The 12647-nt window shown below is 37.4% G+C and overlaps 1 protein-coding gene across 1 annotated transcript in view; it reads left to right on the top strand.

The window, feature by feature from the left end:
• The window catches only part of TRPM6 (transient receptor potential cation channel subfamily M member 6), a 155547-nt gene continuing 142900 nt past the window's right edge, over positions 1-12647 (top strand). Inside the window, exon 1 of the mRNA XM_067569200.1 lies at positions 1-110. Coding sequence (XP_067425301.1) covers positions 39-110 — 72 coding nt within the window. The 5' untranslated portion in view covers positions 1-38. The remainder of the gene's footprint in view (positions 111-12647) is intronic.

Here is a 12647-nt window from a genome sequence, read left to right as displayed (position 1 = left end):
AGCGCGGGGGGGACGTGGGGCCCCGGCAACAACAGGCGATGCGGGACCGCGGCGTTGGCTTGGGGGAGCGAAGGCCGGATCCCCGGGGGGAAGAGCAGGGAGCCGAGCAGGTAAAGGCCTGGGGGGTGTTACCGGCTTCGGCAGGGTCCCAGCCTGTGGCTGGGCATGGTTCGGGGCCAGGGCCCCATAGTGCTAGGCGCTGCACGCACCGAGGGGAAAACCGGGGAGGGAGAGACTCGGGGAGACAGTTCGTCCATGGGACTTTTGGCCCACATGGTATAAAGTCAGTGCACAAAGCACACCCCGCCCCTCTTCTCTGCCGGCCTGGTACCCGAGCTGCTCACACCCCGCTCTCTCTTAGCACGTGCCCTTCATGGGTGGCCAACAAGTGTTTGCTGGGCTTAGCTGAAACAGCTGCTGGTTCTTGACTGTCCAGCTCCAGCTGCTCCTGCCCGCTGCTTCTGGGTAAATCGTGTTTGAAGGTTGAGCAATACCATCTCTGCTTTTTAACAGAGCCTTTTTTGTAGGTGAACCAAGTTCGTGTTCCCCTACACGAGTGATCCTTCAGCTGAGCTATACGTAAAGACTGTTTCCACCAGTCTCTAATGGTTTAACAGTGCACATGCTTCCTGGGTGTTTCTAGCATTTGTGTGTAGCTTGTTCCTGCTGTAAATGGTGTCTTCCACAAATTACACATGCCTCCTCCTGGGGTGTTTCATCCTTACTGCAATAGGACAGGACCTGTATCACCACACTCCCTCTCTGTAGTGCTCATTCTCTGGGCTGAAGGTAAAACGAAACTTTTCCTGAACACATGACAGTTTAGTGTGACTTTACTTCATCATCTGAATGTATACAAGGAGTATCCCTAAAGACTTACTGTGCTAATGGCTGACATAATTTCTGGAACATTAAATCCACAATGTTGAGTTTTCTCAACTGATTTTTCACTGTTTTTTTCCCCCCCGGCACAGCTGTTCTGCAGTGCTGCCAGAGTGACTCACTTGAAGCAACAGGTCCAGTGGGAGAATGTCATAAATAAGTATCATTTTAATTGTTAAATGATTAAAACATATCATAAAGGTGCAATTTGCAGATCTGTGATGCTGCACATCATATCCAATATTACAATGTAGGAAAAAAGTACATATTTCTAACTGACCTTTTGCATATCTTTGAACCTGTGGTGAGGCAGAAAAATAAATGCAGATTTTAAAAAAATGAAACAAAATGGCAATGGTAGGTAAGAGTTGTTCTACAGAGTTTCACTTTTGATGAAAAATTCCTGAATAAAACAACTGTAAAACCCCCTCCCCATGTATAAATTATAGAAGCTGGGGGTGGAGAAGACTTAGTTCATCTCCCTGCCAACTTAGATCTTTTAAATGAAATTAAAATTCTTAACCAAGTTAGTGGGGAGTTTTTGGAGGCTTAGTATGTTGGAAAATCAGGCCAATTATTGAGTAAAAGGTCCTAGTTATATGTACCCATTTTTTTAAAAATCTGGGTCCTTGAAGACTATCTTCAAGTGAGAACTATTGTTCAACTGAGAACACGGGGGTTTTCTGATTTCCGCATATGTTTTCTTCTGCTCTTCTTTCTTTCCCTCCTGATCACAAGTGGGCATGGTACATACAAAATTTATAGAATTATCCCACAAATGAAGTAAGGATTTTCTGAATCCAGTGCAAAACTCATACTAGCCCAGGCTTAATACAAGCAGATCTTTCTGTTTGGAACAGAAAAGACAGACTCCTTTCTCTATTGAATATTTTGGTCGCACAAGCTGTGGTGTTAAGTTCATTATTTACCCTCTTTCTACCTTAACTCAGGCTATTTACTAATTGTAATTATGTAAACCTTTTTTCTTGTTTAGAAGACTGTAAACATATCTTGTTCTGTCTTACTAAAGAGACAGATGACTTGCCAAAACAATTCTGCAGAAGGATTTTATAAAGATTTGTAAATTTCTGTTTATAAAGTATCTTTTGGGCTATATGTTGAGGCAGGTTACTTCCCTAAATTACTAAAATTCTTAGTTGTCTAAACACAATGCCTTTTTAAAACAAGTATTGACAAATTTACTAGTTTCCTATAAACTCTGCTCCTTATATCTGATATCCTCTAGCTTCAAATTTACCAGACATACAGACTTCTGGAGAGGTGGAATTTTCTGATAACAGTTACTTGATCGCTTTACCTCCCTAGCCTGTTTATTTGGGGTCCTGCACTCAGCGAACTACAACACTGATATATTCTACTGCTCATAGCTCTCCCAAAGAGCAGCAGCATGAAATTGACATATGTCACAATTTTATTGCTTTCTATAGATTTCATAATAACAGGAGCAAAACTAACAGGAATCTTTTTAATTTCATGCTGCTGCTTGGCAAAGCTGTGAGTAACTACCGTTTTACTAAAGCTCACTGCAGACTCAAGAAGACAGCACAGTTTATCACATTTGGGAGTTTATCTTTGCACCCGTAGAGATAGAAAAATCTTTTTTTTTTAAACAAAATATTTAAATTTTACAGAAATTGATGCTTTAAGAGCATTAGGCTTTCCACTTACCCTTGGCAAGTGGATTTTTGAAGCCCTGTTTTGAAAGATTTGACCCTTTCCTACACATTCTTTTTGCTAATATTTGGCACTTGCAGCCATTTTTTGTGGTCTGAAGTTATCCTTTTTTTGGCAGTCCATACTGAGTATATCATGCATGATACAAAGGGACTCACCCTTTGTTATGTTTATTTTTCCTTTAGATAAATAAACTGAGGTCCTGATCTTACAAAAACTTACACATGTTTAAAGTTAGGCACATGAGTGGTCCCATCTCAAATCAAGAATGTGACTTCTCAGCATTGAGGCCTCTACGTTGTAACCACTTGGGAACTGGGATTGTCTACTATATGCTTGTACTATATGCTATATGCACAATGGGACCATAACTTGGTTGAAACCTTTAGTGGCTTTGACAATGTAAATAATTATTTTTGTGTATCATTGATACTATGCAATATAAAAAATTAAATTTGAAAGATTTTGATGCATGCAGTCCTCTATATTATTCATGTAATTTTTTCTTTCTTTCAATTAAAATGTAAACAGCCCTTCTATCTCCTATGTTGTCCAACTACTTGTGGTGCAGACATCCAGTTTATGGGCATACCATGCTGCTTTAGTCTGTTTTCAAAGATAGGTCTTGTATAAATGAAAAGCACTACAGTTCCCAGCATAATGGTATTCTGGTCCTTGAGTAGAGTTCCTAGTCACTATGGTAATACAAATAATAATGATAAAGTGCTGTTAGCTGAAAACATAGTGCATTTGTGCACATGTATGAGGATGTAGGCTTTGCAAAATGCATAGAGATCTTCATAAAAACTGCATGTTGTATTCAAATGCTTCATATTGTGACACTAAATGGCTGCCTGATAACTCCATATAATTATTTGGTCACATTTTGTTCTCTTCTATTGCAGAGCCAGCAGAGGGTGCAAAAGTTTATTATTTCAAAAAACATGTCTACTCCTGATGCCAATTCAGTAGTTAGAAATACAATATTAATTTCAAACTCGGTTAGAAATGGAAAAAATTGTTTCATGGTTCTTAGTGTTAGAAACAATACAGTAAAAGAAAATTACACAGAAATACATGTGACAGGAGTAATTGTTTTTTTGTAGCTCTTAGTTTAGGAAGAAAGCATGATCCCGAAGGAACATATTCTATACATATATTTTATGTATTCCACAATGGATGAACTTGGAGATTTACTTAAGTTCCATTTTTATGGTCTGTTTTTTTGAGGGAAGCAGTCTGTGCATGGAGTGTCTCACTCGGTTAACTTTAGTGCTACTTATTTGAGTAACTATCTTTGGCTATAAACAGATAGCAGATTTGCCAGAAGAGGGAAAAAACAGTTTTGTAACAAATCTGTAGAGTAAATCAGTAATAAATTTGTTGCAGTCTTACCAGTTGTTGTCTGCACTGCTTATCTTATATCCTAGTAAAAATTCCTTATTAATATTGCTTTGTTTGTATTTGCATATATACAGATGTAGAAAAGAAAAAAAATGAACCGAAAATATAGAAATCTTTTCTAATATATTGCTTTCACTGTAGCTATTCTTTAAATAAATCTATCCTAGATACATTCAGTTCTGTATTGGGAAAATACTTTGTATTTCTTGTGACTGATAGCACTTACGTAAATGTTCTTGAATGTTGCTTAAACTGAGAAACTTGAATGTTGCTTAAGCTAAGAAAGCTGAATCTCAGACTTTGAAATTGTCCATATTGTTCATATATTTTGTTAGAGGCAGAACAGTTGGATTTGCAGTGAACAATATTAATTTGTGTAAAGTTTAAATAAAAGTGCAGAAACATTGCCTCTTAAATGCATAAACTGTGAGTTGCAGTAGACGAAGTTGTACACAAGCTACTCATAGATAATACAGTAGTCCTCAGCAAAATACTTAAATAATTATGCCAAAAACAGAAGTAAATTATGATTTGGTTAGGATTGTCCATTATTTTTTAGTGTATTACATTTTCTTAAAACATTTAAGAAAGTAAAATATATAACGCTAAAACCATCTGGGAAACATCTCTTGTAAAGGGGGTTATTCTCTTCTTTCTACTGCAGTGGCATACATTAACACATTGTGTTTTATTTCCAAAGCATGAGGAAGAATTTTGGCAATACAACTCATTCCAGTACTGGAGAGCACCGTTACCTGCTGTTGATCTGTCTGACGTTCTGAACTTAGATGGGGAGAACATGACAGAAGCAAGAACTCCTTCCAGGACTGAAATCATAGAGATTGAAATGGAGACCTGAGTGATCAATTTCTAGGGGCAAATCTATTTTGAGGAGGGTTTTTTAATACTGTGGAACAATAAGAATGTTTTTGACATTTTGAAAAAAGAATGTTATACTTTTGTCAGTAAGGATGGGTTTGTCTACATTGATTGAAGGGTCATTGTTGGACATTTGCCAATGAGAGAGGTGAATTTTCCTACACAGTGAAGAGAAGGCTACTGTCACAGGACTAGCGGAAATATTTGAAAACATGGATGTGTAACAAAATCTGTAGAAAATCAGAAATTGTTTCTGTACTTTCATAGTCAGCAAAACCAATAGCTTTCAGCACTACAGATAGAAGACAAATGAGAAAACATTCCTTTGGCCCTGAACAGAAAGGATATAGCTGACGTACATAAAAGTTGAGATTTTTATACCATGCATTTATTAAATAGCTACAACAAAACAACCACCTTTATAATCTTGTCTAATGTTTTTGCTTTAGTTGCTGAACAAAAACAAAAATCAGATACAAGTATTTCTATGCAAACCAAAATGACTATAGTGGGATGTTCTTTTCTGCTCAGAGCTGCCACTGTTCTACAAGTTACATCCTTCTTATTAGTGATAGCTTGAAGCAGTTAGGTGACTTGTGGCTGTTTTGTTTTTCACATGCTCATGTTAGTGTTATTCCCATTCTTTGTGACATTGCCTTTAGAGCATTTTGTGGAGTTGAACTGCCTGAGATGTACAAAGCTGACAAGAAGAGCAGTGCGAAATGATTAAACACACTTTTTCAGGGTTAAGTGATTTAGGCCCTGATCCTGCAAAGAGTTGAGCATGTACATAACTTTTCACACCTATGTAGTCCCACTGAATTCATGTGCTGCTGCAGGATTGGGACCTTAGTGTTCATTTTTTTATTTGATAGATTTCTGTCAGTAATAATTGGCCACAATTAGATATCTTATCAGTGAACTTTGATTTCATGTGATTTGTCTCTGGGTATTGTGGAAATGAGAGGGATTTTTGTTGGTATCATATATGCTTTGTACAGATTTTTGGTGATTTTTAAAAAAAACTTACTTTGTTCAAGGACAATAAAGTTTCCAATGTATATATGAGAATTTTTGAACTATCAGTATTTAAATTACCCAACTTTTCTTCTGTCTTCAGAATGTTACTCACACAATTGTAATTTGTTATTGCTTGGATATGTTTGCTTACAATACTAAGTTGGATGGCCTACTTAGTAAACATTTGGAGAATCCTTTTTAGTGTTTGTACTTTGTCTTCAGTTTTTACACAGTGTGCAGCTTGAATTCTTTTTTGTGGGGCTCACAGAAGTGAGGAAAGGGCATAACACAAAGCTTTAGCTGGAAATCTTCCTTACCATGCTGCTTCAGTGTCTCCTGGTTCTCTCCTCCAATGTTCCCCTTCATAGTGGTCCCCTAATTGGACTTCTTAAACTCAAGTGGTCAGTATTACTGGATATTTGTTTGTCAGATTGTGTTGATGTTTTTATTTGACTAAACTTCAGTTGCACTTTAGCAGTACACAGTAAATTTCATTTTAATCTGGATGTGCTCCTACCTCCCTGGAGGTGAATGCTCTAAACCAGTGGTTCTCAACCTGTGGTCAATGGGCCGTGTCTAAGAGGTCTACAAAAGACTTTCACTGAAAACTGACTGACCAGAATTTAATTATATATACAGACAATAGATTTTCAGAGAGATCCACACCGCCATTTAAAATTTCCAAAGGGATTTGCATCTCCATTTGAAATTTTTTAGGGGTCCATAAATGGAAAAAGGTCAAGAATCGCTTCTCTAAATCACTGCTACTATATTCAGGTCCATTTTTAGTGCTTTGAGTATTTATTTTGACTGTACAATTATTGATTATTTAAATGTTGTTACAGCATCTTGCATTTCAAGGGACACAGTCAACCTTTTTTAAAAAACCCCCACACTTTTGTCCGTTAAAAAAAAAAAGTGCTGTTCAGTAATACCGAAGTGTACTATAACTGAAAGAAGTTAGTAGAAAATAAAATTTTTCTTTCATTTTTCCCAGCTTACTTACTTTGTGTATTCGATAACGTTTTTGTATGTAGTCTGTCTGCTTATTTCCGTAAGCGTTTATGGTTTGCTTACACAACAACAAAATAGAAAAATCATTTTTTAAAATAGGAAAATATTATGAAATCACAAAAACTGTCAAGGGACTTGGGTGCAGGCATAGTACCTAAAACTACTTTTGATATTTTAGGCTGACCAAATTTTAGGCAATGTTTCTGTAAAATATGAATAACAGGCACATTCATATAGGTTATAATCCTATTCTACTACCCAATTATTTAGCAGCCTATTGAATAAGACACTGACTAGAACCAATTACTGTTTCAAAAGGAGTCACAATTACCTTCAAAATTCCAGGTAAGAAAATGTGAGGCAGAAGTCAGGATAAAGAACTTAAAAAAAAAATGTGGAGGGGTGAGAAATTAAAAATTTTTACACTGCATTTGCTGAAAAGGCAAGTTTGGTAACTGGTATATCATTCTTTTCTGTATGCAGAATTCTCACTCCTAGGTCATGTGTTCTTTAGTACAAGACTCTGAGAACTCTCTTCTCATTCTCAAGAGTTTTTGCAGTAGAGTAAAACACAAATCACGCCCCTTTTAAGTGTCTAGTTGGCAAAAAAACTCCAAATAGTTTTGCCAGCTCTTTTCAGGATCCCAGCAACTCTCACTGGATATCTTTTCTTGATCAAAATCCCTTCCAACCTTTCAGTCACACCTTTTGCAGTGCTTATACATTTCTGAAGTCTTTTCTCAATGCTTCTGCAGCAATTTGGTACCTGTTCTTACTTGGTGCCTGCCTGGTTGTGTTTTACTTTGACATGGTAATGTTCTCTGTTCTTGGCACACTGACACTTGTTAAGAGTTTTTGGAAGGCAGCCATAGGGCAAATCAGTGTATAGACTCCTGCTGCATTGTTCTGACACTTATTATTTTGTGGCTCAGGGTTGATCTTATGGAAGCACTTTTTCATCTGTTGGTCATTGTCTTATTATTGAGGTCCAGAATTTAGTAGACTTTAAAAAGTCTACTATGTATGAGTAATGAGAAAATCCCCAGTTACATTAGAGAGGATTTAAAAAGATAAGGGATGTAAATTGTTATGCTTCAAGTATAAACCTATTATTAATTGTCTGGGATTAGAAATTGCAACAGAAGTAAGTCCAATAGCTTTGTTGGTCCCAGGATATTAGAGAAAAAAATGGGTGTGGTAACTTTTATTGGACTTACTTCTGTTGGTGAAAGAGACAAACTTTCAAGCTTAGGGCTGGTCTACAATAGAGAGTTTTGTTGACAAAACTGGAGGTTTACAGACTAAAATGCTCCTCTCACTGATATAAATCCCGTGCTATGATGACATAATAAAACCACCTCAATGAGAGGTGTAAGGCTTATGTTGGCTTAGTCAGGGCAATGCAGTGTCAATGTAGACACTGTGTTCCTTATGTTGGCTGTGAGGTTGTTATTCTTGTCAATTTCACTGCTTTGCCCTGAGAGCTGGGAGCAGGGCAAGAAGCCTGAGCCATGAAATTGACAAAGCTGCCTGGGCTCTCTGCCAGGTGGGGTGGTGGTGGTCAAGAAGCTGGGGCAGCCAGTGGAGCTCCTGGGCTCTCAGGTCTCCACACTGCACCTCTTAGGTCAGTGGAAGTGCTCCTGGTGAGGACACACTCTACAAACCCAAGGAGGGTAGCGTGGACATCCACCATCACAGTACTGTGGTGGCTGTAAATTGACCTATGTTAGGTTGACTTATTTTTCTAGTGTAGACAAGGCTTTACACAGAGCTCTTCTTCAGGTCTCAGAAAGGTACCCAAAGTATCACAGCTAAATACAAGGTGGAACAGATAAGGTGTTAACACATGTTGCAAGAGACCATTCAGGGTGAAGTGGGCATTTTAACACTCCTACAGTTGTAGGGCAAAGGAGAGTTGGTGGTTTACAGATTGTTTTAATGAGCCATAAATCCAGTGCTTTATTAAGCCCATGATTTTTGTCCAGCAAAGTTATATATTTAAGTTTCACGAGCTCATCATTTGACAAAGTTGTGCAGGGTACCTTTGAGGATGAGGACTGAGAGGTCAGATTTGGAGTGATCATTTTGTGAAAAGTGTTCTCCCATGGGTGATGTGATATGGTTTTGTCTTCTATCATTTTTCTGTGTGATTTTATTCAAGAGTGTAGTGGTTGCTTTATTTCATCTGCAGTTCTTATTGGGGCATTTAGTGAGCTGGATGAAGTACACCACACATTATGATAGGCATTTGTAGGATCTATGGATCTTGAAAGGTGTGTTGCGGGGGAGGGGTGTGGATCATTAAAGCAGTAGACATATTTCTACAAGTTTTGCATCTGTTATTCTGGCAGGGTCTGATACTGCTTTGAGTAGTTGTCCTAGTCTGTGGGGAACTTGCTTCTGATGATGAACTTGGCGAGGTTAGGGGGATGTTTGAAGACCAGAAGAGGAAAGATTTCTTTGAAAATGTGGTCCCCATCGAGTATTATTTGTGGTTGTTTAATGATATTCCATATGGGTTCCAATGTGGTGTGGTAGGTGACAACTAGAGGTGTGCAGTCAGAAGGCTTTTATTCCTGCATTGAAGCAGGTTCTCTCGGGGTATTTGGATGGCCTGTTCCATGGATCTGCCTTCTTCTCTGATGGAGTGTCCTTGTTTGGTGAAGGCAGATTTAAGTGTGTTAAGGTGTGTATCCAGAACTTTCTCTTCTGAGCATATTCTGTGGTACCTGAGTGCCTGACTGTAGGTAGGAATGTTTTGGGTTTTTTTTTTTTTTGAGGTTGTTTCTTGATCTGTGGAGGTAAATGTGATAATCTGTGTGTTGTATATAGTTCTCTGAAGGGTTCTATTATTGAAGCTGATCCAAGAATGTTTTAGAGAGAGTCTAATGGATTGTGGCAGTGGTTGAATTTGTATTAGAGATCTGAGGGAGGTTAGGTCATCTGTCCAGAGGATGAAAATATCATAGGTGTATCTCAGATATATCATTCGTTTCGTGTTGCATTTGTCTAGAAATTCTCCCTTGAGATTACCCATGAAGAGATTGATGTATTGGGGAGCCATCCCAAGTACCCCTGGCTGTTCCTGTGCTTTGGACAAAGTGTTTGTTGTTAAATGTAAAATTGTTATGAGTGAGAATCAAATGGATGAGTTTGGTGATATATTTGGGGTGGATATCTGACTGTTGTCCATTATCTTGTAGATATTTGAGGCAGACAGTGATTCCATCATTTTGAGGAATGTTGGTGTATAGGGAGGTAACATCCAGGTTGGCAAGGATAGTGTTCTGAGGCAGGTGGTTAATGTTGCAGAGTTTCTAGAGAGAGTCAGTTTTTGTATCCTGGAAGAAGCTGGCCCTTTGTATGGTGAGTAGTTTGAGGATGGTTTCTAGGAGTCTTGATATTCCTTCCGTAAGAGTGCTGTGATCAGGTATGATGGGTCTGCCTGGGTTGCCTTGTTTGTGTATCTTGGGAAGCATGAAGAAGATGCTGGGGGTGAGTTTGTGGGGGAGGAGGTTGTAGGAAGACACTTATGCTAGGGGCAGGTTAGCCCATTATTCTTGCATGTTTTCTTGAAGCATCTGTTATTGGCCATAATTAGAGACAGTATTAGATTGGATGGGACCACTGGTGTGGTATAACAATTTCTTGTGTTCCTTAGATGATACATAGCTTTTAGACCAAGCTGTATGTTTGGCTGGGTTAATTATTTCAGAACATACTATTATAACCATGACACTATAGGTAGCAGTATACTTAAACAATATAGTAAAACTGAAAAATTTGTTTTCTTTGGAATGTTATCCTGAACTGCTGCTGAAAATTCAAGCAAGTAACATTATGAATGTTAATAATTTCCTTACTGTGATATACAACTGAAGGCAAATCAAGTAACAAGTTCCTGATTACAAGATGACACAAGCTCTTCAGTTTTATTACAGTAAAAACATTTCACTGGAGTTTTCAGGGTCCATCACCTTGTTTCTCTCTGTCAAAGCTTTTCAATTTAAGCACATGGAAATTTTTAGTAATTGTTTCTTAGCACTGTTTCCATTAGTTGCAATTGCACAGCAGGCTTTATCTGATTGTGTGGTGGATGGAAACTTCAGTCTAAAATTCAATGGCTGAAGGCTACATGAAGTTTATTCACTAGTCATGTAGGGATGAAGAAGGTAAGTATGTTAACTCATAAGAATTAGGGTTACTGTTAGGGGCAATATTTAAGAATTTGTATATAGGTAACAGGCATTTGAAATTTTTGAGGAAATTTCTAATGTATTATGGTTTTAATTTATGATTCTGCTTTTTGGTAACTAGTGGAAACAAGAATATGTTTGCTTAATTAAAAGGATCTTGAATTTAAAATGCATATTTTTATTATGGGATTTGATTTCAATACAGTAAGCAACGCAATTTTTAATCATCAGTGTTTCTCTTTAGGTGAACTATTCAGTTGATGTGAAGGTGACTTGAACACTTTTGTGAAATGGTATCCAAAATCATTGAACAAATGTACTTAAAATCATTCTTCCAAGATTAAAACCTTGCAAATCATCCTATAGTAAATGACTCTAGAGTATTACGGAGTGTCTCTTTGCTGAAGTAAAAACAGTTTCCTTAATGATATTTATTGCTAGCATCTGAAAAACTGGCAAATTGTTTTCTGATAGTAATATAATTTCATAATTGAGACTATGGGCATAAATTTCCTTTGATTTTCTTGGTATGACTGTGAGCTGATGAAAGTGGGAACAGGGGCTTGTAAAGTACTGCACCTCTTTTGGTTTTATGATGGAAGCTTTTAGGGATTGGGTTTGAATATGGGGATACAAAACTGCATAAGAAATTGAGGTTGTGAAGGAGAAATTAAAAGAAAAAGTTGTAGTGGCCTTAATGAAAAGTTGAAGGAAAATGTCAGTTATCTCTCGTTTTTATATATAGGGCCATAAACATGAACTGGCCACTTTTACACAGTATATGACACCCTCACAGCTGAGTTTTGTAGCTCTTGATCAGAGCAATGCATAATACACTTCTAATTACATTGAAACATATAAAATTTAGTCTCATAGGATCAAACCTTAAGTGTCAAGTCTACTGTTTCTTTATAAAGGGAAAGTGCAGAGTTTATTTCCTTTGTGACCTTTTATACTCCAGATTCTGCAATTTTTTGTTAGTTTGTTTTTGTTTCTTCTCTTCCTTTTCTTCTTGGGATCTCAAACAGATAAATTTTGCTTCTGATTTATATAAATGCTGTGCACATTAATTTGATAAACAATAGATACAGCCTAAATACCACACAGTTTTATAATTGTCATTTGTAAATCACAGTATATTTTGACCAGACAGTATCATAAAATCTTGCTACAATGCTCATATTTTAGAGAGTTATTAATGTGCTTTTTCAGTAGTAACTTTTATGAACAATGGGTAGATGGTGGAGCACTACACTTCAGAGAAAACTTTGTACGTCCTTGTAGATAACATGCAATTTAAGGAGGAATACATGAACTGAAGAAGGAAAACTTACAGCTTTTCTTATAATCAGGTGCATCAAACTCATTCAATGTTGACAGCCAAATTGCACTTTCAGTTGTTGTTGCACCCTGAAGGGTAGGGGGCAGCGCAAACCTCACCCCCCCAAAAAACTTAAAAAACTAATAATATCCAAACTGAAGTGACTGAAAAATCAGCTTACACTGGAATCGAAATACTAAAATGCCTTAATCACAAGCAATATGATTGCATGGTGT

This window comes from Emydura macquarii, unplaced genomic scaffold (assembly GCF_026122565.2).
Source record: "Emydura macquarii macquarii isolate MOO-44397 ecotype Brisbane River unplaced genomic scaffold, CSIRO-AGI_Emac_v2 contig_2897, whole genome shotgun sequence".
In the NCBI taxonomy this organism is placed as follows: Eukaryota; Metazoa; Chordata; order Testudines; family Chelidae; genus Emydura; species Emydura macquarii.
This window is presented reverse-complemented; position numbering and strand designations above follow the sequence as displayed.